We start from the raw sequence: 25,533 nt of genomic DNA on the forward strand, positions 1-25,533 counted from the left end.
AAGAAGAAAAAAAAAGGAATTGCGAGAAATAAAAGGAATCGTGAGAAAGCCTATAAACTTGCTATTGAAAGAATGATGGAATGATCAGAATTACAAATATAAGATTTTCTAAACTATAAATATAGTTATGAGCAAACGTCAGAATTGTATGATTTAATTAAAAAACAAGCTTATTTTTTGCATTTATAAGCTAAATTTTTTCAATTTGAGTTATAAACTCGGAATTGTGTGGGAAAAGGTCATGTTTATTAGGGCTTTGTATAGAAATCCTTTGAGAAACAAGGCAGAATCAGTGTATTTCTACAGCAGAAGCGCACCCCTGGTGTGAGGGACTGATTGGTCAGTTCTAGATGAAAATGTGAGGCGATAGACAGATTTCTCAGTCTCAAAGTGTTGATGGCTGCCAGAAGATCTGTTCCAATATATGGGCAGAAGGCTAGTTAGCCCCTGCTGGCTATCTCATCAATCTAATGCACCAGTCACCCGTAATTTAATCTTTCAGTCCCTCTAGACAAAACAAAAAAAGAGGCAACAAACTTTAATGTTGTGTATATGATGCATGTTTTACAAGAAAATGTCATTTTTAAGATATAACAAAACAAAGTGAATGTAATTCTTGGAAAAAACTAAATGAGTCACTTCATGATTTGAAAGCCTTAATCATTTAATAAAGAGATGGCAAGATGAGGGCTTAATACACTCACTGGCTATTTTACATACTGTACATCTCACTAGTACCCTATTGACACTTATGCATTCAGAACTGCCTTTATTCTTAATGGCAAAGATTCAACATTGTGCTGGAAGCATTTATACACACAAAAAAAGGTTCTTCTGTGGTTTTTGTGATAGTTGCTAAGTGCTTCTTTGGCCCGCAATACTTTGTGAACCAAATTGAACGCTATATGGTTCTTTGGGGTGGTTAAATTGCTACATATTGCCATCATTAAACATTTAGGTAGCACTATAAGTGGTTCTCTTATGTTTACTAGCCAAGGAACCCCTATTTTACACCATCGGTAGTTGTGTATATTGACATGTCATCACAAAATTGCTGCTGATTTGGTGACTGCACATCAGTCATGTAAATGAACGTGACAAGTAAATATCAACAAATCATTATATTACCACAGCTCTGTAGTCAGGGAAGTTCGGGTGGTTGGAAAGACCTACCCCTCACTGACAAGGGTCCAGAATTTTTCCTATACATGAGCTCATTTGTCCCATTTTGACTACCATGCCATCATAAATTGTGAAAATAACCCATCGAAAAAGGTTAATGTGACTTCAGCTAATCTGTTTTGGTCAATGCAAACAATTATTTTTCGTGAGTCCCAACATCCAGCGGTGCAAGAAAACATACAATATGACATAAGTGAAGTTACCTTTTGCTACAGTATTGTTTTTAAATAGAGAAAACATTGTACAAGTGATTTTTATTTTAAATATTGGACCTTAAAACAAAAAGTGATAGTTAAAAAGGTGTGAAGCTCCAAAAAGCGGCCCATATTAGAATAAATATTTGGCCGTTGTTGTTGTTATTCGTGATTTTTTGAATGTACTTTTCACAAGAGAGGCTACAAAAGTCGTAAAGCTTTGCATTATTAATATGATGCTCCCATCTGACAGAGAGTTTGAGATCAGGTCGGTCTTGAGAGCTTCCCCTGGTAAAGAAGGAAAGGGGGAGCTGGAGTGGATGGGCAGTTCCTTTAAAAATGAAGATAAGGAAGGTAGGTAGGATGAATGGGCTTATTTATAGGAGGCTAGAATTCATCTGATTGGCCTAGCAATGATTATTGATGTGATGCCAGTTGCAATCAATCATATCATGTGCTCCTTTTGAAATTAGTTTATAAAACTTCATTTAAACAGATTTTTTTTTAACAGATTGCTATTTTTTTCTAATGATATTTGATGTAATAAATTTGTATTTTAAAAATAAGTATATATTCATATTTTATTCTAAATCTTTAGGAAGGGCGACGCAGTTGCGCAGTAGGTAGTGCTGTCACCTCACAGCACGAAGGTTGCTGGTTCAAGCCTCGGCTGTGTCAATTGCCGTTTCTGTGTGGAGTTTGCATGTTCTCCCTGCATTCGCGTGGGTTTCCTCCGGGTGCTCCGGTTTCCCTCACAGTTCAAAGACATGGGATACAGGTGAATTGGGTAAATTGTTCGTTGTGTATGAGTGTGAATAAATGTGTGTGGGGAAGTTTTCCAGGGATGGGTTGCGGCTAGAAGGCGTAAAACGTTCTGGATAAGTTGGCGGGTGATTCTTCTGTCGTGACCCAGGAATAATAAAAGAGACTAAGCTGAAAAGAAAATGAATGAATGAAATCTTTTGGAAAAATTTTTGGTACATCAAAAAGTGTGAACATGGCGACCACCCGATAAGCTAGTCCAGCTAAAAATGGTGCTTAAAATGTCACAAAAATACAGTATTTAAATCTCATAATTAAATAGAAAACTATGCGAATAACTGCAAAAAGGTCAATTTTTGAGAAAAAAAGAACCACCCTGTTCAACAGATTGGCTATGGGCCTATACAATCAGTCCAAACCATATGACATTTTACCTCTATACCATCCAAATGTTGACACTCATCAAATCAGATCTTTGCCCAGTCTTCTAATATCCAATTATTGTCAGCCTTTCTCTTCTTAAGATCCTTCCCTTGAGACACTAGAAATGGTAGCGCATGAACATCTCAATAGAACAACATTTTCAGAATAAAATACTTCTATTATTCCATCTGTATCAAAAACTATGGCACATTCAAAATCTTTTTCAATCTTTCCTAGTCTAATTCTGATTCTTAATCTGTATTGGGTTGCTTCTCTGAGATAGGCTGATCATATAATTTCATTAACTAATAGTCAAACAGGCAGGCATATTATTTTTGGATTGGATTTATATTTAAATTAACATTCCCAGTTTAAGTAGAACATTATTTCGCTCTGGACTCCCACTGGCATGAGTTTATCTGTTCTGCTGATGACAAGAGGCAGAAACACTGATTAGATGCTAATGGAATTCGTGCCTTGTTCTGTCCTTCATATTAATGATAATTAAGCAAGCTCGTTGTCTTATCATGCACTGGTTGAACCGGTGGTTTCGTAACAATCCAATATGAAATATTTGAGCATCACGTAATCTGTCTAACCACACCTGAAAAAACTACATTCGACTAAAAATATTACTGGAAGAGTGAATGAAACCCAGAATGTACACTTAATTATTATTCAAAGCTTGATGTTCAGTCTGCACTCCAGAATTATGTCACAGCTTTAATGAGGCCTGGATTTTAAAGAAAGCATAATCAATCAGAGTGCTGCTGATCCAGATAAAACCACTTCAACTCACTTGACATTTGAATCGGTGATAAATACAGCTGCGATTATGAGTTTGCTCCCAGGTTAAAAAACTGCATTAAACATTAATCTTGGATTTGCATTTATTATAATTCTTTGTCAACAACTGGTCTGTTTAATTGCTGTCTTCTGTTCTATTTAACATCATTTTATCATATTTTTATGCTAATTTTATTATGTTTAATATGTTTATGTTCAGGCTGCACAGTGATGCAGTGGGTAGCACGTTTGCCTCACAGCAAGAAGGTCGCTGGTTTGAGCCTCGGCTGGGTCAGTGGGTGTTTCTGTGTGGAGTTTGCATGAAATCTGGTTTCCCCCACCAGTCCGAAGACATGCGGTACAGGTGAATTGGGTAGGCTAAATTGAGTATGAGTGTGTGTGGATGTTTCTTAGTGATGGGTTTCAGCTGGAAGGGCATTCGCTGCATAAAACATATGCTTGATAAGTTGGCGGTTCATTATGCTGTGGCGACCCCAGATTAATAAAAAGACTAAGCCAAAAAGATAATGAATGAATGAATATTTATATTTAACAGAGCCGGTTTTCCATATTTTTTGTTTTTCTGGAAAATTTTTATCTTTTAGTTTGACTTCAATAAAAAAAAAAAACTGCTAAGGTCAATATATTATTATCCCCCTTAAGGAATTATGTTTTTGATTGACTATAGAACAAACCACTCTTGTCCATTGACTTGCCTAATTAATCGAACTTGCCTAGTTAACCTAACTATATCCAGGTTTTTTAGTACATTTATAATAGCTCAAAAATCTTCTAAACCTGAACTTATATTGGCAAACTAACATCACCTATAATTTTAACTCATAAGTGTTAACTCCAAATATGGGTGACATTTAAGGGTCATTTTAACCTTTAGTCAAGTATATAATGAAGCTGAATATATTGTAAAATAACTAGTAAAATATGATGTACTGTTTTTCATTTGTTCATCTGTCTTTATTTCTATAGCACTTTTACAATGTACACTCGCGACCACTTTATTAAGGTACAACTTATTATTACCGGGTTGGACCCCCTTTTGGCTTTAGAACTGCCTAAATCCTTTGTGGCATAGACTCAACAAGTTACTGGAAATGTTCCTCAGAGATTTGGGTCCATATTGACATGATAGCATCACGCAGTAGATGGGTACACTGTGGTCATAAAGGGATGGACATGATCAGCAACAATACTCAGGTAGGCTGTGGCATTGACACCATGCTCAATTGATACAAATGGGCCCAAAGTGTGCCAAGAAAATATCCCCCACACCATTACACCACCAGTCTGAACCTTTGATACAAGGCAGGATGGATCCATGCTTTTATGTTGTTGATGCAAATTCTGATCCTACCATTCGAATGTCGCAGCAGAAGTCGAGACTCATCAGAGCAGGCACTGTTTTTCCAAATATCTATTGTCCAATTTTGGTGAGCCTGTGTGAATTGTAGCCTCACAGTTTCCTGTTTTTAGCTGACAGAAGTGGCATCCACTGTGGTCTTTTGATGCTGTAGCACATCCAACTCAAGGTTCAACATGTTGTGCATTCAGAGATGCTCTTCTGCATACCTCGGATGTAATGAGTGGTTATTTGATTTACTGTTATCTTTCTGTTGGCTGATCAGAAATTTGCGTTAATAAACAGTTGAACAGGTGTACCTACTAAAGTGTCCGGTGAGTGTATATTGCGTGAAAGCAGCTTAACATAATGGCAAAGAGAAACTTTAAAATAGCTATTAGTTATTTTAAATCAGTGAGCACATTGCCTCAAAATTGACAAGATGTACTTAAAAAAGTGAGTAAACATTTGTAACTTGAAACTATTAAGTTGACTTAATTCTTTTATAATAGTGAACACAGATCATTTTCAGGCAACAAGTTCACTCACTTTAAAGTCAACTAGTCCTCTAATAAAATATTACACAAAAAAAGCAGAGGATTTTATTTATCTTTTATGTCATCTTTCTGTCTGAATGACATATGGTCAGTTCATTTATGACTAGGATGATGGTTTGGCTTGTGATCAGATGGTTTAATGGGTGCATCTGGCTCTTGGACCTGTCAGACTAGATCAGACTTCAATCTGTTGACTGAAGTGGCCAACCTCAGCATCTGGTCTCTGAAAAATCCGACATAATCCTACATACAGGTACAGTTGCACTTATAAATAAAACAAAAGGAGGCTCTGTACTTTCCCTTGAAGAGCATGCTGTTTTGAACAGTACTTTGAGTACTTTATTTTATCTGAGAAGATTTGGAATGGGCTATGCAAGTTAATGATCCGAGCTCTTTCTCATTAAGACATATTTATAGAGCCATCTGTAACAACAGATGCTCACTCAGTTTAACTTTTACAGGCCAGCTAAAACGCTGACCCTATGGGGCGTTAAGCAAACCTGCCTGACTCCAGATTAAAGTGTGTGGTCGCTCTGAAAATCACTGTACACCTTTCTTAATACAGTATCATTAGTTATATTGTTAAAAAAAGTATCATAATTTCAATGAAAAAAAAAGACTACAGTAAAATCCGTAACCTGTTACATCATGTTTCCTCATGGTTAATAACCATAAATGGACTTTTCCAGAATTCCCAGCACGACACTTCAATTTTTATGCCTTTTTGTTGACATTAGCGTGGTAATTTTTCTAAGGAGTAATGTACATTCGAGTTTTGTATTAGATCTAATTATGAATAATAATGTTTATTTTATATTTATATGTGTATTGATGTGATGGTGTGTAATAGTTGTGTGAATAACATGGAGCTCCTTCCATACATATTAGTATGTTTCTCTGCTCCTGGGAAAAATGTTTGTGATGAGCTTTGGTTCATTATATTATTTGTGTGTTTTTGTCTGTGTAACAAACACAGGTATGATGTGTAGATGTTTGAACTTCAATATACTACCTTGTAAGAAAATCTGTTATTAACATGCTCCGCATTTTGTGATTTACAAATGTTTTATTTTTGTTTACTGTATAAATTGTATTATGGGATGTTGACCTCTGCTCTGTCAACTTTTTTGTGATTAAAGTTCAACTGTGCATTTTATAAAAGTGACTGAACAAAAAATGTTTGTAGTTTGAAACAACATGTATAATAAATAAAATAGAGAATTAGGTCAGTAAAATAACAGAAAAGGTTAAAAGGTTTTTGTATTGTAATTTACAACAACAATACAGACAAAATATAATTTTAAACTATTTAAAATGTCAATAAAAGTCACTTTTTTTCAGCATCAAAACGCTTAGGAGGAAAGATCAATTTCCCACAATGCAATGATTTGAAATGTTTAATTTAACATTAAAAACAATAACACATGAATAACAAAATACTAAAGATTTTTAGACTTTTTAGAGTGTATAAATGAAAGAAATATTTTAAGAAAGTATTTTTAACTGTTAACAGTCACAGCTGCTGGTTTTTCATCATTAATTTTATAGATTTTTTTTTTAACAGTGCACATGCAATTTTATTTTCTAAGAGTTCACAGTTAGCTAATAATTGGTTATAAAGAATGTTTTGCATGCTGTCCTGGGGGAGAGCCCTGATCTCTTACTGTTTGCAGGGTGAGAGGGGAGTTTGTGCTCAGGTACGTAGATCTCAAGAACTCCCCTGCTGTTTGTAGTTAATGAACAATTAGGAATTGCTATGGAGAGACAACTACTTACTAGTACCACAATTGGAGCTGATTGGAATTAGTCTATTAACTTGTCGCATGTTTTTGAATAGTGGGAGGAAACCGAGGGACCCAGGGGAAACCCACACGAGCACAGGAAGAACATGTAAACTCCACACAGAACGTGGAATGTTGCTGTGAGGCAACATTGCCAACCACTGGGCCGTCGTGCCGCCTATCTAGGAGAAGTAGGGGTGGAAGAGGGGATTCTTCAAAATGATGATGACTGTGGTATGGCACTTAGGTTATTCATGGTAATTTAGGAATCGTCTGATTGGTGAATCATGAATTGGCTAATACGGGACCAGCCGTGATCAATCATAAGCCGGTGTTCCTTTCGAAATTAGTTTATAAATAAGCTTCATTTATTGTTGTTTTATGTAAGTCAAAAATGAACTTACTCAAAAGTAATCTTCAAAACAGTAAAAGGGTTGCAGATGTATTTCATCACAAAAACACTAATTTGTGTTTATTTTATCGGTTTTAACATGCTCCAGAGTAATCGGCATGTCCCCTAAGAGATGCAGAGCTTAGCCTTGACTTTTTTTCATCCCTCATTGCGAATTTTGGATAAAATGTACAGTGTTACTGCAGTAGGGACCTATTAGAGGCATCAGGGAGGATATTGTCAAGTGCTTGTATTTGATTCTCCTCTGTTACGTAATTTCATTTCCGCACAACCCCAGCCACTTGAAGCCACAGAGCAGTGAAGAATCTTTTTGATTGAACTGATCATGTAATCAGCCGAACAGGATTTCATTATCAAAATGTGAGCTGATTGCAAATTTACTCCTGAGGTTTGATGTTCTTTTTGTAAGTGGAATCTCAGTGGGAAAATAACTTCTAGATATATTATGCCCCTAAGCACCTGATAGACAGTAGCGTACTAACAGTAAACCAGTTAAAGTTTGCATTTAAAGGGGTAGTTCACCCAAAAATGATCATTCCGTCATTAATTACTCACCCTTTAGTTGTTTCAAACCTGTTTAAGATTTTTTTTTTCTCTGTTGGACACAAAGGAAGATATTTCGAAGAGTGCTGAAAACCTGTATCCATTGACTTCCATAATATCTTCTTTTTTTCCTACTATTGATGGTTAAAGGCTTTCGGTTTTATTCAAAATATCTTCTTTTGTGATCAACAGAATAAAGTATAGGAATTAATAGTGAGTAAATAATGAGTCGATTTTCCTTTTTGGGTGAACTATCCCTTTATATATGAAAAATTTTACTTGGTATCATGCATTAATGTTGACAGAAAGATCTGACATGTACTGGCTTACCACAAGCTGAATGAAGACAATAATGTCTTAAAAGCTACCAAAACAACATGCACTAACAGCTTGCTGCTATGACTTAAATACCAAGCCTCCAGATGGTGTCCTGTTTTTCAGGAAATAAAGCCAGAAGCAATGCCTGGCAAAATTGCAATCTTGACAAATCCGTCACCTCAACGCAGCAAGGTCAAGATTCTACAACCCCTCGAATTTAAAAAATGGCAAAGATTAAGCAGGGGTGATAATCATTAATATTCATAAGTCAACAGTTTGAGCACTAATTTGTGTGTTTAGGTTCATTTTTCTCTTTCAGGCTGTGCTTCTGGATTGGATGGATGGATGGATGGATGAGAGATAGACAGACAGACAGACAGACAGACAGACAGACAGACAGACAGACAGACAGACAGACAGACAGACAGACAGACAGACAGACAGACAGACAGACAGATAGATAGATAGATAGATAGATAGATAGATAGATAGATAGATAGATAGATAGATAGATAGATAGATAGATAGATAGACACAGTATTGTAGGCTATGTTTTTCCTCCATTTTGTGATTGAAGCTGAGCAGTTATTTTGAATTAAAGAAATTGTCACCTGCTCAGAGACAAGATAGTAGTGTTTAATTTATGAACGCGCTTAATTTTACCCTGTTAAATGAGTTTACAAATTGCACTGAACAATTCATTTTGTCTAATAGGGTCATTTTTTTAGATGTTAATTTGTTAAGTTGTTAATTATTTCACAAGAGGATATTGCGGAAAAGGGTATTTCACAAAAATTGAATCCCATTTAATGCTTCTTACGTCATGTATTTATTCATGTTCAGTGCCTAATTGTGTACCTAATGTGCGCAATTAACACATCATGCATGCTTTTGATGTAACTCTCTAGCTAAGGCATACAGGCAGCAAGAGGGCTAAAGGCTCTTTTATAACACTGTTAAGGTTCTACTTACTGTCCATGTGTGGTTATAGAAAGGAATAAAGTAAATAACATAAAGTGTAACTAATTCAAACAAAAAAGTTGTATTTACTGTATATTTTTTCAACACATTTCTAAACATAATAGTAACTCATTTCTAATAACTGATTTACTTTAACTTTAAGCTGTATAGAAATGTCTTGAAAAATATCTAGTAAAATATTATTTACTGTCGTCATGGCAAACATAAAGGCTTAACTAGGTTAATTAGGGTAACTGGGCTGGTCTGTTCTGTAGATTATCAAAAAATAAATAGCTTAAAGGGGCTAATAATTTTGTTTAAAACTGCTTTTATTCTAGCCGAAATAAAACAAATAAGACTTTCCACTAGAAAAAAATATTATCAAACACTGTGAAAATTTCCTTGCTCTGTTAAACATCATTTGGCAAATGCTTAAAAAAAGAAATTAAATTCAAAAGGGGGTTTAATACTTCTGCTTTTAGAATATTGTACATATATGTGACATGGATAACTTTTACATTCTAACACAAAACATAAAATAACAGTCAAATGCACAAGTAGTTTTAGGTTAATATAAAATAAAATTATTTTTTAAGCACCAAATCATGATTTTAGAATGATTTCATGTAGGCTGCAAATGCTTCAAATGCAGCTTTAACATCATTGGCATAAATTTTATTTTAACAAAATAAATGTAAAAGTTCACATTTTAAAAAGAAATAATTATTTAGAAGGTTGTTTTTATATCTGCGTTTTTACAAAATAAAGCAGTCTTGTCCCCAACCTTTATAAAATAGTCCATATTGTCTTTATGGCTTCATTTACTGACTTTACATTTTATACTTTCAAAATATGAAGTTATGCAACAGAATATTGTGCTATTTTGCTTAAAAGTAGAAGTGAACTAGTTTTGTTCTGTTTAAACCACAATGACCCTGCATGTTCATAACCATACTTCTTTGTATGAGTGCTTTACTGGGACCTTATAGGCGCATTTTGTGCCTGGACTCAACTTAGTAGTGGGACCTAACTTATTTTGTTATTTAATAAATACCCACAATGCATGGTATACTTCTGACTCAGATACTGTGCCCCAGTATGCCTATATTTTACTCAGTGTGCCCATATACACTCCACTTGCTATGGGCCTACAGTGGACTTCAATTGTGCTCTGTTTTGTGTGGGCCAACCCACAGTTTGGTCTGCCAGCATGGAAAAAAAAAAAAAAAAAAAAAAAAAAAAATATATATATATATATATATATATATATATATATATATATATATATATATATATATATATATATATATATATATAATTTTTTTTTTTTGCCTAGTTTGTTTGGAAATTTGTACACTAATACTGTACACTCAAGTACATCAAGGTAAGCTTTAGAAAACTGCATAATACATTCAAAACTATTATAAGTACAGTAGGCTAATAGATACAATAGATAATCATATCTTTAGGAATTAAGATAGAAAATTGCATCCCATTAAAATACTGTAAAAATCTTATACGAAAAATCATATTGGAATCACATAAGGGTTCCAAAGTATGATTTAAAATCTAAATGCAGTCATATAAAGAAATCCTATTGGAATCCTTAAGGATTTTTAGACAAGCAAACCATGTAAAACATGACATGGAAAATATTACAAAAACGCCCTCTTCACGGTAAAAAAAAAAAAAAAAAAAAAAAAAACTTTAACTGTTTATAGTATGTTGAGAGAGGGTGATGTAAATAGCATGTGTTCTACTAGTCTTTCCACGCAAATGGATTTCACTTTGAGAGAAAGTACGAGCGCGTGCACAGCAGCGCGCGCAGTTGGAAGTCGAGTGCGCTCCCGAGGAGAGAAGAGGAGAGCCGCGCAAAGTGACTAGTGGAGTTGATGTCCTTAAAGCTGCTGCTCATGATCTTACACCTTTCATTTTAAACAAACACTTTCAACATTTTACAGTTTCACTTAATTAGAAGGCGTTCGACATATAGGGGACGAGCATAATGGAGCCTCCAACAGTGACTGTCAGCGATTTTTCCGAGCGTTATCCTTTATTTCTGCACAACTCGAGCTTTCTGGAGGAGCCTGCGGGACTTCTGTCCAACTGGAGCGGAGGAAGCAGTGAGCTGAAGGCGGTGAGAGGCAGCAGTGCGGTCGCTATCGCTGTCTCCATCACTGCGCTATACTCGGTCATCTGCGTTGTGGGACTCGTTGGAAATGTGCTGGTTATGTACGGAGTGGTCAGGTAAGAGGACTACTTCGTTGATTAAGATATGTACTTTAAACCTTTTTGGAATAAGGATAATCATTCATTATTTGTTTTACAACACAGCTTCTGAAATGACCCACTTTGCCCAAACTTTGCTGGTACCTTACAAGTGCCTAATCAAAAATAATTGACATGAAAACAGGTCTGCTGTTTATATATAGGTTTCGTTTGAACTTCAGTAATGTGGTCTTGTACAGAGATTGCAGTGGTTATCGAGTTTCGATTGTAATCTGTTCAAATGGTGGAAGATGAAGGACTGAGAGAGATTGTGTTGATTTTCATCCGCGTAAAACTCAGCCTCTTTGCAACAGAAAAGATGCAGAGCCAGTGTAAATTATAGCACACACAGTTTATATCATTTTAGCTCAGGGGCTTGGAAGAGCATTGTATAATATAAAGATCAAACGTAAGAGCTAACAGCCAGATTCGATTGTTTAGATCCTCAACAGAAAGAAAGAAGAAAGATGATAAGATGGATGGATGGGTGGAGATAGATAGATAGATAGATAGATAGATAGATAGATAGATAGATAGATAGATAGATAGATAGATAGATCTATCATTCCCTTTATCTGATTGTGACTTCAGCTTCACAAAAGCAAAGTACTTATGTTATGCAATAACAACAAAAAAGACATTTCTAATCATTGATATAATCATATTTGGAACTACTTCAAAGCAATAGTTCACCAAAAATGAACCTTGATTAACCTCATTGTTTACTAATCCTTCACTTGTTACAATCTTGTTTGAGTTTTTGTTTTTTGTTAAACACAAAATAAAATACTTTGAAGGATGCTGGAACGTGGTAGCCACTGACTTTTTTCCTACTATGGATGTCAGTGACTGGTTTCCATCATTCTTCAAAATGTCTTCTTTTGTGTTCAACAGCCAAAAAGGAATTTCATAAATGTTTGTAACAACTTGAGGGTGAGTAATTGGTTAGTATACGGTTTCATTTTCATCACTGTAAAAATGTAAATATAGAGACACAAATTGGAGCTTCTTGGCAAAGTCAGTGTAGAGCCTCTAAATAATCTTTCTAAAAGTTCTTGGAGAAGTTTCTTAAACAATAGAAGCTGTACATTTATAAAAAAAAAACAACCAAAAGGTTAACTTTGAGTCATTTACAACATTTTGTTTTGCATAAATATTAGGGTTTCTGCAAGCAGTTTTCTAAATGTTTATAGTATGAATTATATATATATATATATATATATATATATATATATATATATATATATATATTTATTTATTTATTTTTAAGATTGTTTATTCAGCTGCACACACACACAAACTACTTGTTCATACTATTTAAAATGAGCTGAATTAACACAATTCTTGATTTTTATTTGGGGGGGCTAACTTAAGTGTTTCACGTTCAATCCACTCAAATTTGTAAAAACAATAATGTTAACTTAGTCGGTTTGTGTTGGGGCAACCCACATTTTAAACAAACACTGTATTAACATTTTCACATAGCTATTAAGAACCATTTAAGTATTTTCAAATCATAGTCATTCTAAATATCCCTGGGTAAAGGAATATTACACACTTAAGATTTTAAAATTACAACTGCTTTTTGCCCAGAGTTATGAAATCCCACTCCAGTATGTGTGAATGATGCCGTATTACAATGTTACAGCTCGATGCTTAGCAACCGACAGCCAATCCCACATTTCTTGTTCACATGTTTTGAAGACAATCACAGAAACACAGCCCACTCTACATAAACAGTCATTTGAGGGGAAATTGTCCAAGACTTATGGAAAATATGTTGCCATTTATTTTCGACAATTTCTGTTCAGTCAAGTCTGCTTCTCTAAACTGAATAATTCAGAACTGTTGAATTTATTTAAGGTGATGCAGTGGCGCAGTAGGTAGTGCTGTCACTTCACAGCAAGAAGGTCGCTGGGTCACTGGTTTGAGCCTCGGCTCAGTTGGTGTTTCTGTGTGAAGTTTACATGTTCTCCCTGCATTCGCGTGTGTTTCCTCTGGGTGCTCCGGTTTCCCCCACAGCCCAAAGACATGCGGTACAGGTGAATTGGGTAGGCTAAATTGTCCGTAGTGTTTGAGTGTGTGTGTGTGTGTGTGTGTAGATATTTCCCACAGATGGGTTCCGGCTGGAAGGGCATCCGCTGCTTAAAAATGTGCTGGATAAGTTGGCGGTTCATTCCGCTTTGGCGACCCCAGATTAATAAAGGGACTAAGCTGACAAGAAAATGAATGAATGAATTTATTTAAAGCAACTGTAATTAAATGATCTAAAATTGAATGGTAATCCATTACTTTAAATTTTTTCAGTGGATAAGTAATTTGATTACACTCAACACTGGTTAGAAGTTGTGTGACTGAAAAAAATGAAGGACATTAAAAATTAAATTTAAAAAATTCAGTCTTAAATATCAGGTTTGTGTGATCTAATTTCTTCAGGACATGTTCCTGGAACAACATTAAAGATGACAGCAAACAACCCATTTGATCATGTCATTCACCAGTTAGAAAACTTTATAGTACTTTATAAAACCCCTACCAAATGAGAAACTGTATTATATCTAGCATGTTTTCAGCTGTGTAGCAAGCAAATCTTGTCATAATGTGCAATATTTCATACCTGCAAGGATCGCTGGTCTCACTCGCTCACATGCTTTGTCCTAAAGCGACTACTGTATGCTTAGTGCTTGGCTGGTGGTGTGCATGATTTAAACTTATTACTAAGCCATACTTACATGCTATTTCAGACGACTATTTAGAGCAGCATGGTAAACATTATAGGGAGAGCGTCACTGGTTGTCATTGTTCAAAAATGAAACAATGTAGCACTATTTACTGATGTTTTGTTGTTAAACTAAATAAAAATCTTCATTATTAATGCAGTAAAAGGTCCCTTATGAAACTGAAAATAGTCACATCAGTATTTTGCCGGAAGATTTCAGTGACTGAACAACACTTCTGTGCATATCCCTAATTCCTAACAACAAAATCTACATCAGCTTTGCGTGATTAAAAACATTACCTGTCCAAAAGGAATACTTTAGTCATCCTTCCTACACCGTGCAAAAGTAAATCCAATATTGATTCAGGATTTTAAAAAGTTTTGCTTCAGCATTTGTTTTTATCGCTGTCACTTTCTCTCATGTGCACATGAATGCAGCACACTTGCATGTGCAAATGGTGGATCTGCACGAACGTGCTATGCAGATGTACAAATCTACATTTGTTGACAGGCGGTTTGGCAATTTATTAGAATTATGAACCTGACAACATTTAATTGACTGAAGATTTTTTTTGTCTTATGCCATACCCAGAATATAAAAATACATATAAATACATTTAGATCATTTACTTTGATCATTACTATTGGAATGTAAGAGACTTTCAACCAGCACAACAAAAAAACAAACAAACAAAAAAAAAGATTTCTGAAGACAATCACCTACTGCACTTTAAGTTTAGCCTTGCAGTTATTGGTTTTGGGAATTATTTACAGTTACAGTTAGGGTTAGGTTTAGGGATTAGGTATGGATAACATTTTTAAACAAAAATGACTTTCAAGGATCAATATAGATGTTAACCCATGATTGCATCAAACTTGACAAAATTACACCTACATTAAATTAATCAAATATGAGCAGTGTGAAATTTGAAACTACTGAATTCTGTTTGTATTTTATAAAACTATTTCAAAGAAACCTTTATTTAGGATTCCATATTGAACTTTGCATGAGTTCCGAATATGAAATGATTAGAATTCTGTAAGAATGATCTAAAATGGAAGAATATCAATTCTAAAAATGAAGAATAATGACAACTCAAAACATATCAGTAGTGAGAATATTGCACAATGCTAAATATTGTTTGAAGGTTTCATGTTAAAATATGAGAGAACAAATAGAAATTTTATAGATTTTTTTTAGCCTTTTTAGTCAAAAGACACAAGTGGGAAGAAAACCCAAGAAAAGATTGCATTGAAATATAGAGTTTTTAGCAGCACGTTCTTTCAGAGTGGCTCAGATCACATCTTTCTCATCTATTCACAGCACATATCTTCAGGAGCGCAAAGCCACTGCCTAAGAGGAAAAGTCTGAATGAGCTAATCATATTCACGATGTCTGGATTGCCTACCGTTCACAGATGCCTTTTCCCATTTGGAGACAGAAAAAAATGTAGCTGAAGAGAGCGTATTAAAGCATATCAGCCACTAAAGCCTGGAAGGCACAAGCTGTACAATAGGAAGTCTGATGTGAAAAGAACTCATTAATAATTCTCCCTAAAGTTTCAATTGCAGACAGAGAGCTTGAACTGAATGCGCTTTAGATTGCATCCACATCAAAGATCCCCCATACTTTAATTCATTAGTTTTCATGATGAACAAAAAAAATGAAACATTGTAAAAATAGTCCGTCCGTCCGTCTATAATCTCTTGTATTTCTTCTATCCGTAATCTCTTGTATTTTATTCATCCATAATCTTTTTTATTATATCCATCCATCCATCCACACATCCATCCAACCATCCATCCATTTATCCATCCATCCATATTAATCTTGTATTCCATCCATCCATCCATCCATGCATCCATCTATAATCTTTTGTATTTCATCCATCCATCTATGCATCAATCCAACCATCCATCCATCCATCCATCCATCCATCCATCCATCCATCCATCCATCCATCCATCCATCCATCCATCCATCCATCCATCCATAATCTCTTGTATTTCATCCATCCTTCAATTCATAATCTTTTGTATTCCATCCATACATACGTAATCTCTTGTATTTCATCCATTCATCCATGGATACTCCCTTGTATTTTATCCATTCTTCCACACACACACTCTCTTGTATTTCATCCATCCATCCATACCCAATCTCTTGTATTTCATCCATTCATCCATCCATACTCTTTTATATTTCATTCATCAATCCATCTATCAAATATGCGAAAGTCTATCCATCTGAACATACTTCCTTTCTTCCTTCCGAACTTCCTTACTGCCTTCCATTCAAACATTCTTTCTTCCGAACTTTCTTCTTTCTTTCTTTCCTTCCTTCCTTCCTTTTCTTTCTTCCGAACATCCCTCCTTCCAAACATCCTTCTTTTCTACTGAATGATATGTACATATTGTATATCTCAATACACACTGTTTATATTCATTTTTAGACAGCACAATACCAACTTTAAGTAGAGTTCAGAAATTGATATTTGGTGAGATGAGCATGATGTTTAAGCACAACAACTGAAAACATTTATTTCTGACCAGCTGTCATTTTCTGACAAAGAAAATGTTTAAACCACAATATGTTTAATTGAAACTGTCATTAGACCTTTTAATCGAATTAATCCAGTAAATCCAAAGAAACTTTCCATAGTTTTCCATATTAGAAATTTTCTGTATATTCTTCTGTGGTTTTCTAATGACAGAAAAACAAATTGCATACAAAATGATCCCCACGCACCACTGAGAGTTTGGAAAGAAAAGTATATCTTAATTTAGCATGACAACCATGATTGATGGCAATTACAGTACAACTGGACTGAACATAGCGAGCCAATATTGAAAGATGCAAACATGAGTCACGGATATACAACAAAAACATGTTATGCACTCAGTACAAAAGACTTAATGGAGCTTATAATAATGGATTTATTCATCTCGCCACACGTATAGCCCATGCGCAAAGAAAGGGATAAACTGCAGTGTCACTAATGGATGCGTCGTCTTCTCTCTTCAGCTCTGTGAGACTTCAAATGTCAAGTCCTCAAAAGAGAAGGCGGTGTGTGGGCAACCAGACTAATTCAAGGGAGCATAATCAATGGATTTCAATTTATGCCTTCACCGTGGTCTTTTCTTTAGTAATGATAGTTGCATCCTTTTATACCATCATTCAATTTGAAGAAAAAATTTAAATTGAAAAGCTGATTAAAATATGATATCAGAAAGAGGCTCATTTAATGAGAGCATGTTGTTGCCACTGCTAGGGAATGGTGTACAATAAATACACGTGTTAACAACATTACAGTTTTTTCTCAGTGGCTTTGGGGCATTTCTCACAACACTATTTACATTTACACAACAGTTAATGCATTTCTCAAAACAATTAGTCATTTGTGCACATCCTAGTAGCAGATTCTTATTTCTTTCCAACACATTGCAGATGCTTTTGGCCATGCATCAATTGCTTTCATACAACTCTCTGCTATTTATAACATTATCATCTGCTTATGTCATATCAGTCAAAATGAACTGGACTTGTTAATGCTGAATAGTCATTCCATATTAAACTAATAGTCTTAATTTTATTCCTTGAGTTATTAGATACAAAAATGTTGAACTAGCTGTCAAAATCTGTCTATAAAAAGACAGATATAGAAAAAGACTATTTTATATAAAAAATGTAAATCTTTATTTTCCTGAAAATGCCTTCTAAATTGAACAATTTGATGAATGATTTATAGACATGTGTATGTTGTAGGTTCAGTTCCAATATGTACTGCAATATTGTTTACAGTTGTGCACAGCTCTACCCAAAGGAAGTTTATGTTTGTTGTAAATAAGGGTGTATTTATTCTTTTTTTTGCACAATGCTGTGAATACATACAGTACATGCAGTAAAAATGTGAAACATACACATTCAGTGTCTTGTACTCAGATTTGCAGGTTATCAATTAGGGTTTGCAGTTTGTACTAATTGTTTTGAGAAATGTATTAACTGTTGTGCAGAAATGCACTAGTGTTGTGAGAAAAGCACCAAAGCCACTGTGAAAAACGTAATAATAATAATAATAACAACAACAAAAACAACAATAATAATGACAATAATAATAATAATAAAATTATTCATACAACAACTTTACAAATATTGTTGATAAACATTTTACTACTGCTACTACTAATAATAATAATAATTAGAAATTATTATTGGTTCTAATATTAGTATTATTATTGTAATACTTAATGGTTTAATTCTATTTAAATAAATATTATTACTATTACTATTATTATTTTTAAGTTATATAGTTAATAATTATATAATTTAACATATGACAGTTTTTTAATAATGTTAACTACATATGATTAGTAGTGTAAGTTGTGAAAATAATAATTAATTATTCATTTTACTAAAATAATAAATTATAATGTTTAATAATGAATTATTAAATTAATCATATCAATTTAAAGTATATAATAAATAAAAAATAGCGCTACATGATAAAATAATTAAAATTATGACATGACTAAAATATATATAATTTAACATATTTCTTAATTTGTTTTTATAAATAATAAATAATCAGTATTTACAATAATGAAATCTTAATTAATTAATACATTTTTAAAATAATAAATGCAAAATTGTTTTACTATCTTCAAAATGAACTTCATAAAAGAGAACTAAAACTTTTGGAAATAATAATAATAATAATAGACTGTGTACAGTCTGTTGAGTGAATAAATAAATAGGCAGTGTACACTCATAAGTGAATACTTAAACATTTTTACCTAATAAAAAATGCCAGAGTTCTACATCTGCCCCTCTTTAAACATGTTAACATTTAAGTGTCAGGATTTAAAATTTGAAAGAGAGTGAAAGGTTGTCAGTTAGGCACATAATTCCGTTTGTGAATTTGATTATCATCTTAATCATATTTTATATTTATAATAAGGGCAGAGCCAAACAAATCCTCAAATCACGCTTCATGAGCGCATTCATCTGCTTCTCTGTTCATGAGTGCTCATATCAAACCCAGGTGCAAATTTATCATTATCAGACAGCTCAAACTAGGGCTTGTTGATATGACAAAAATCTGACAATGTCAACTCATATCATGAGAACGATATACAGTTGGTCAGAATTATTAGCCCTTCTGAATTATTAGCCCCCCTGTATATTTGTTATCTGTTTAATGGAAAGAAGACTTTTTCAACACATTTCTAAACATAATAGTTTTAATAACTGATTTCAAATAACTGATTTCTTTTATCTTTGCCATGATGACAGTACAGAATATTTCACTAGATTTTTTTCAAGACACTTGTATTCGGCCCAGTTTTTAGGCTAATAACTCTGACTTCAACTTTTTTTTTTTTAAATTTAGGAATCATGTTAAGAACTTTTAGGAATTTTTCAGATTAAAAAAAGCAGTTTTTCATTAAAAAAAAAAAAAAAAATATATATATATATATTTTAAGGTCTACATTTTTAGCACCCTCAAGAATTGTTTTTGTTTTGTCTACAGGTAAAAATATCATTATACAGTGATTTGCCTAATTACACTAACCTGCCTAATTATGCAATTATGAACTTCTTTCCTTTCCCAGAGATGGGTTGCGGCTGCATAAGTTGGCGGTTCATTCCGCTGTGGCGACCCCGCATTAATAAAGGGACTAAGCCGACCAGAAAATGAATGAATGAATGAATGAATGAATTTCCATTAAACAGAAATTGGGAAAAAAAATATAATATAATTTTTTTTTTTTTAAATAGCGAGGCAAATAATTCAGGAGGGATAATATTTCTGACTTCAATTGTATATGGCCATATTGCCATATGACTCCCAAGCACTAACTTTTTTAATTTATTTTTTGTCCCCCATAAACAGGTACACGAAGATGAAAACCGCAACCAACATATACATCTTCAACCTGGCATTAGCAGATGCGTTGGCCACCAGTACATTGCCCTTCCAGAGCGCCAAATACCTCATGGGCACCTGGCCGTTCGGCGAGCTCTTGTGTAAAGTGGTCATTGCTATTGACTATTACAACATGTTTACCAGTATTTTCACGCTGACGATGATGAGTGTGGACCGCTATATTGCCGTGTGTCATCCGGTGAGGGCCCTGGACTTCCGCACGCCTGTCAAAGCCAAGATCATCAACATCTGCGTCTGGATTCTGTCCTCCGCTGTCGGCTTCCCCGTCATGGTGATGGCTGTTACTAAAGAATTAGACTCAGGTGAGGACAAAAGAAGTGCACTATTTATTATCCTACTATTGCTAGAATCTGACTGCATAATGGATCAAAAATCAAAACAAAAGCATTGGGATGAGATGTGTAAGAAACTAGTATTACATACAAGAGTTTTAAGGACAAAAACTGGACAAATGCTTTAAATACATGATCTGAAAAATGTTTTTAGGTGTGGTAACCGACTGTTAAGGCAGAATAATTGACTCTGAGCCACTGTATTATTAGAAAATAATTCACACCTTACTTTGCTTTACATCGAAGTGTGTATTATTTTATAATAATTCAAATAGCCATCATCAGATATTCCCTATTGTTTGGAATACTCGATTCTGATTTGTCACTTTCAACATTCCAAGGTATGTTATTCTCAGAAAATACCCAGTGAAACTAACTGAATGTCAATGAATAGGTTCACATCTATATTTATATGCTTGTCTGTCTCCATGGCTGTTTTTGACTGTTTGGCACAATCTTGTGGCTGAATAATAAGTAGGTTAGTGTATGCTCCATTCAGCCATTTTCATGTATGTCAGCATTGCAGTTAATTAAAGAATTAAATACTTATTAATACATTTTTTTAGGCTCAAAACAATGTTTTGCCTACATTTTACATTTTGTGGTATGTAGCCATGTAATAAGCAGGATAAAGTACATCCAGACGGATATTTTCTCCAAATAAAGCCCTTCTGCTTTGCACCGCACTGCTGATAAGCCTGTTTCATTTTATTCTGTGAGAACAACCACTTAGTGTCTTCACAGAAAATTACCAGTAAACTGATCAACATTTATAGGTAAAAGCTAAGAACAAATCGTATGAAAAAGGTTGAGCATTTACAACTTAATTTGTTTTGATCAACAAGACAATTATTTTAAAAGTTTTAATCAACTATTTTAGGACAGAGTTGCAGCTGTCAGATCATAAGCTTTCATGTCCTTACAAAAAAATAATCAGTGCATTTATAAATACTGGCTTTTTAAATACTAAAACAAAACAATCCTAAAACAATCCTAATAATTTTTATCTTGTATTTTGTGATGTGAAAAAAAAAGTAAACTTTAAAAATGTAACTTTTCACTGCCACTTTTCTAAATTGTACAACTATATATTTACATAACATATACAGCATGTGGGCCTGAACCACAAAACTGTCTGCTATTCAAATATATATTTGTGGCGACATTAAGGCTTGGCAATTAATTGAAAAGTAATCGAAATTGAGTCATGTGACCCTGCTCTGGTCAGGCTGATTTATACTTCTGTGTGATTTATATGCAAGGGAATGATCTGGCGCACAGTTTGCAAGCTTGCATACCCCGGCACCTCTCAAATAATGTAACTACACGTCATTGCACTTTATTAAGGATGATTGGAAGCTGCACCAGAGATGCCATGAGACGGCATATTTTCCATTACACTAAAATTATTATTTACATTCAAAGGTTTGTTTACAGAAGATGCAAAAAATTCCCTGTTTAAAATATTATTTACAGGATATACAACAGTTATTTTGTTTAGAAGAGATACCGCTTATTTTCTACTTTTAATATGAATTAATTTAGTTTTTAAAAGTGCAGGTTATTTATTTTCGCTTTTTTTTTTATAAGAAAGTGACTTTGTTTTTGGCAATGTGTACTTTACTTTCAGCTGTTCAATGTTAATGTTAAATAAATAATCATAGATAGATAGTAGATAGATTCCTTTATTCGTTTTCTTTTTTTCTTAGTCCCTTTATTAATCTGGGGTCGCCACAGCAAAATGAACGGCCAACTTATCCAGTATATGTTTTACGCAGCAGATGCTGATTTTAGGCCAAATCACCAAGCCCTGTATGTATCAAAATTCTAAAAATATTTAGTAAATTTATATATTTTTATTTTTTGTAATAGCATAGTAATATGCATTGCTAAGAACTTAATTAGAAAAACTTTAAAGTTGATTTTTTTCAATATTTTTTTCCACCTTCAGATTCCAGATTTCTGGATCTCACCTAAATTGTCCTATCCTGACAAATCATACAGCAATGGAAAGTTGATTTAAGTTTGATGTATAAATCTCAATTTCCAAAAACAATTATGACTGGTATTGTGGTCCAGGGTTACAAATTATACTAATGTATTTCACTGATCATGGTATGACATTTCTCAGTGCCCTTAGAATCAGATTCAAGGACAGGAAATAACAATTCTGTCAATTAAAACACAACTGATCACTAAGAATAAATACATTAACATTAATAATTGTATTAATATGTTCTTCTTTCTCAGGCAAAACAATCTGCATGCTGAAATTCCCCGACCCAGAATGGTACTGGGATACAGTGACCAAAATCTGCGTTTTTATTTTTGCCTTTGTGTTTCCCGTCCTGGTGATCACCGTCTGCTACGGCCTGATGATCCTGCGGCTGAAGAGCGTGCGCCTGCTCTCCGGCTCCAAAGAGAAGGACAGGAACCTCCGGCGCATCACCCGCATGGTTTTAGTGGTGGTGGCGGCATTCATCATCTGCTGGACCCCCATCCACATCTTCATCATCGTCAAGACAGTGGTAGAGATCGACCAGAAGAACCTGCTGGTGGTGGCCTGCTGGCATCTGTGCATCGCTCTGGGCTACATGAACAGCAGCCTCAACCCGGTCCTCTACGCCTTTCTAGATGAGAACTTCAAGAGGTGCTTCAGAGAGTTCTGCTTGCCTTTTCGCACTCGCATAGAGCAGAACAGCTTTTCCAAAGCCCGCAGCGTCATCAGAGAGCCCATCTCTGTCTGCGCCAAAACAGAATCAATCAAGCAGCCCACATGACTAGACCTGGACCGGATGACTCCTAGTACACAGAAAGACCCGCAGTCCGAGGTAACCCAGATCTCTACAACTGAGTTTTAAGCTTATCTGGCCCATAAACTGCTGGCAGAATGTCATGTTGGGGCATTATTTATATTTTATTCTCATCGTTCTTGACTGAAAAGTATGGATGGCCCTGAAATGATCTGCGAGATATTTTCCTAAGTGAGGAAATGAGATGATCTGGACCATCAAGATGGTAATCATGCATTGGAAAAGACATCAAAGACCTGACCAACAGGAAATTTACATTCATTAGTGGTATATGAGCCAATACAGCAGATTCCCCTAATGAGATTTTTTTTTTATATTGCAAGTTAATGCATTTCCATGGGAATTGTGGGATTTTATGATACATTGAATAATCAATTCTGCTTTTGAAACAACAAAGTGAGCTGTAAGATTTTTCTTACAAGAGCTTGTTACACAGAAAAATGAAAATGTACAGTTTTTGAGCTCCTGTTGTAGACAATAAAAGTTTTTTTTTTCTTAAAAACCAAGACATATGGAGAAACATTGGACTTTAGAATGGACATTCCCTTTGTTTTTCATGGATGTCAGCGGATGTTCTTCCTTTTGAAAACATAAACTCTGAGCATTATTCATTTCATGGTGCTTTATAAAGTCAATTTGTAAATTTGTGCTACTAGTGAAGGTGTTTTAAAACCTTTGACTATGAAGTATAAACGTTTTTAGCTCTTTTAGTATTTAGTGGACGAAAATCTTGCATTTCTTTGCCATTGGCGCAGAATGGCTGTTTTTATGACCTTCTTCAAATTCTAAAGTTGAAGTGACATTTAACGAATCGTCTCATGATGTTAGTGTTGGATTTAAAATGTCAGCTTTGCTGTAAAAGGAGATGGTTTAGTTTCTTGAGCTGTAATAGGTAAACTTTTTTCCAGCCAAGTGTGTTTATGTATTAGTTTTGCTTTCCTGTATTCTGCTTCAGTGATCTGTTCTCATGAATCTATTTTTATGGACGCATGGAAATTAGACATCACAAACTATCTGATCTGCCAGTATTTGTTGTGAAAGTTCAGAAAAAATAATTAAAATCATTCTGTAGATTAATTTTTATCTCAACAAATTTTACTCTCCATAAGAATGAATATTGTCGTACACTGAATGATGATGACCAAAAATATAACATAAATGCCTAAAAAAACGTTTGAAAAGGAAAACCGCTATGCTAATTTTCTGCAGGTACTTGTTAAGGTTGGAAACTCGAGCACTTTTACGTAATCTCTTCAGTTGGCAACCTATAGACCCCATTATGAAATATATTGGATAAGTGCTTTTTACTAAAGATATGCACATATCAGTCAGGATAATAATAAAAAGAGGCTGTTGTATAATGACTTGTAGAAAGACAAAAGCTTATTGTAATACACTTTTACTGAATTTTTGTAGTCATTTGCATCATATAAAACAAAGTGTAGCTTTAATAATTAACGTTTTGCAGATCAAATTTGCAGATTTAAGTTTTAACCTTGCACCCTAACATTAGATAGCCGAAGTCAGATAAAATCAGTGTCATTTTTTATTAATGTTTCAAATCACCATCTTCTTCCACTGCATACCAAAAAGCACACAAACTGGTCAGTTAGGTCAAACCAAGTTCTTATTTTTTAAGAATGAATGAACATTTAAAACTTATGGAAATGTAATGCTAAATCTGCCCATTTCATACACAACCACTTGTCAAAGATGCGAAACGTACATAAGAAAATGCTGTTTGTCACAAGCTAGTTTTTATGTCATTGTATTCATTTCCATAGCCCTGCAAGTTTCTCACAAAACATGCTTTAAGCCTGCCAAACAGCTAAAAGCAGTGTTAAATCATGCTAGAAAAATGCCAACAATGTGCTAAATTAAAAACATGTTCGTATTGTACTAAAACATGCAAACAATGTTGCAAATGTGTTTAATTTTTTTGTAAAGAACATATTAAACATGTCAGTAATGAGAAGAATTATGCTAAAACATGCTAGCAATGTGATAAAACAGTTTGTACCGTGTAAAATAATGCTACCAAGGCTTGCCGGAAATGTGTTAAATTGATAATTAGCTAACAATATGCACAACTTACAAGATGTTAAATAATGTTAGAATACTAAAAATGTCAACAGGGAGTAGAAACATGCTAGAAACTTGTTAGCAATGTGCTAAAAC

General features: G+C 34.2%; 1 protein-coding gene across 1 annotated transcript; it reads left to right on the forward strand.

Annotated features, from left to right (window-relative positions):
- The first annotated feature begins 11,153 nt into the window (after positions 1-11,153).
- Positions 11,154-24,432, forward strand: oprd1b (opioid receptor, delta 1b). The gene is given in 3 exon segments (NM_212755.2): positions 11,154-11,522; positions 20,157-20,512; positions 22,793-24,432. Coding segments are annotated over 3 exon segments (1,128 nt in total). The 5' UTR covers positions 11,154-11,280; the 3' UTR covers positions 23,323-24,432.
- Positions 24,433-25,533: the final 1,101 nt, after the last annotated feature.

Source organism: Danio rerio, chromosome 16 (assembly GCF_052040795.2).
Source record: "Danio rerio strain M-AB ecotype USA chromosome 16, GRCz13ab, whole genome shotgun sequence".
NCBI classification, from domain to species: domain Eukaryota; kingdom Metazoa; phylum Chordata; class Actinopteri; order Cypriniformes; family Danionidae; genus Danio; species Danio rerio.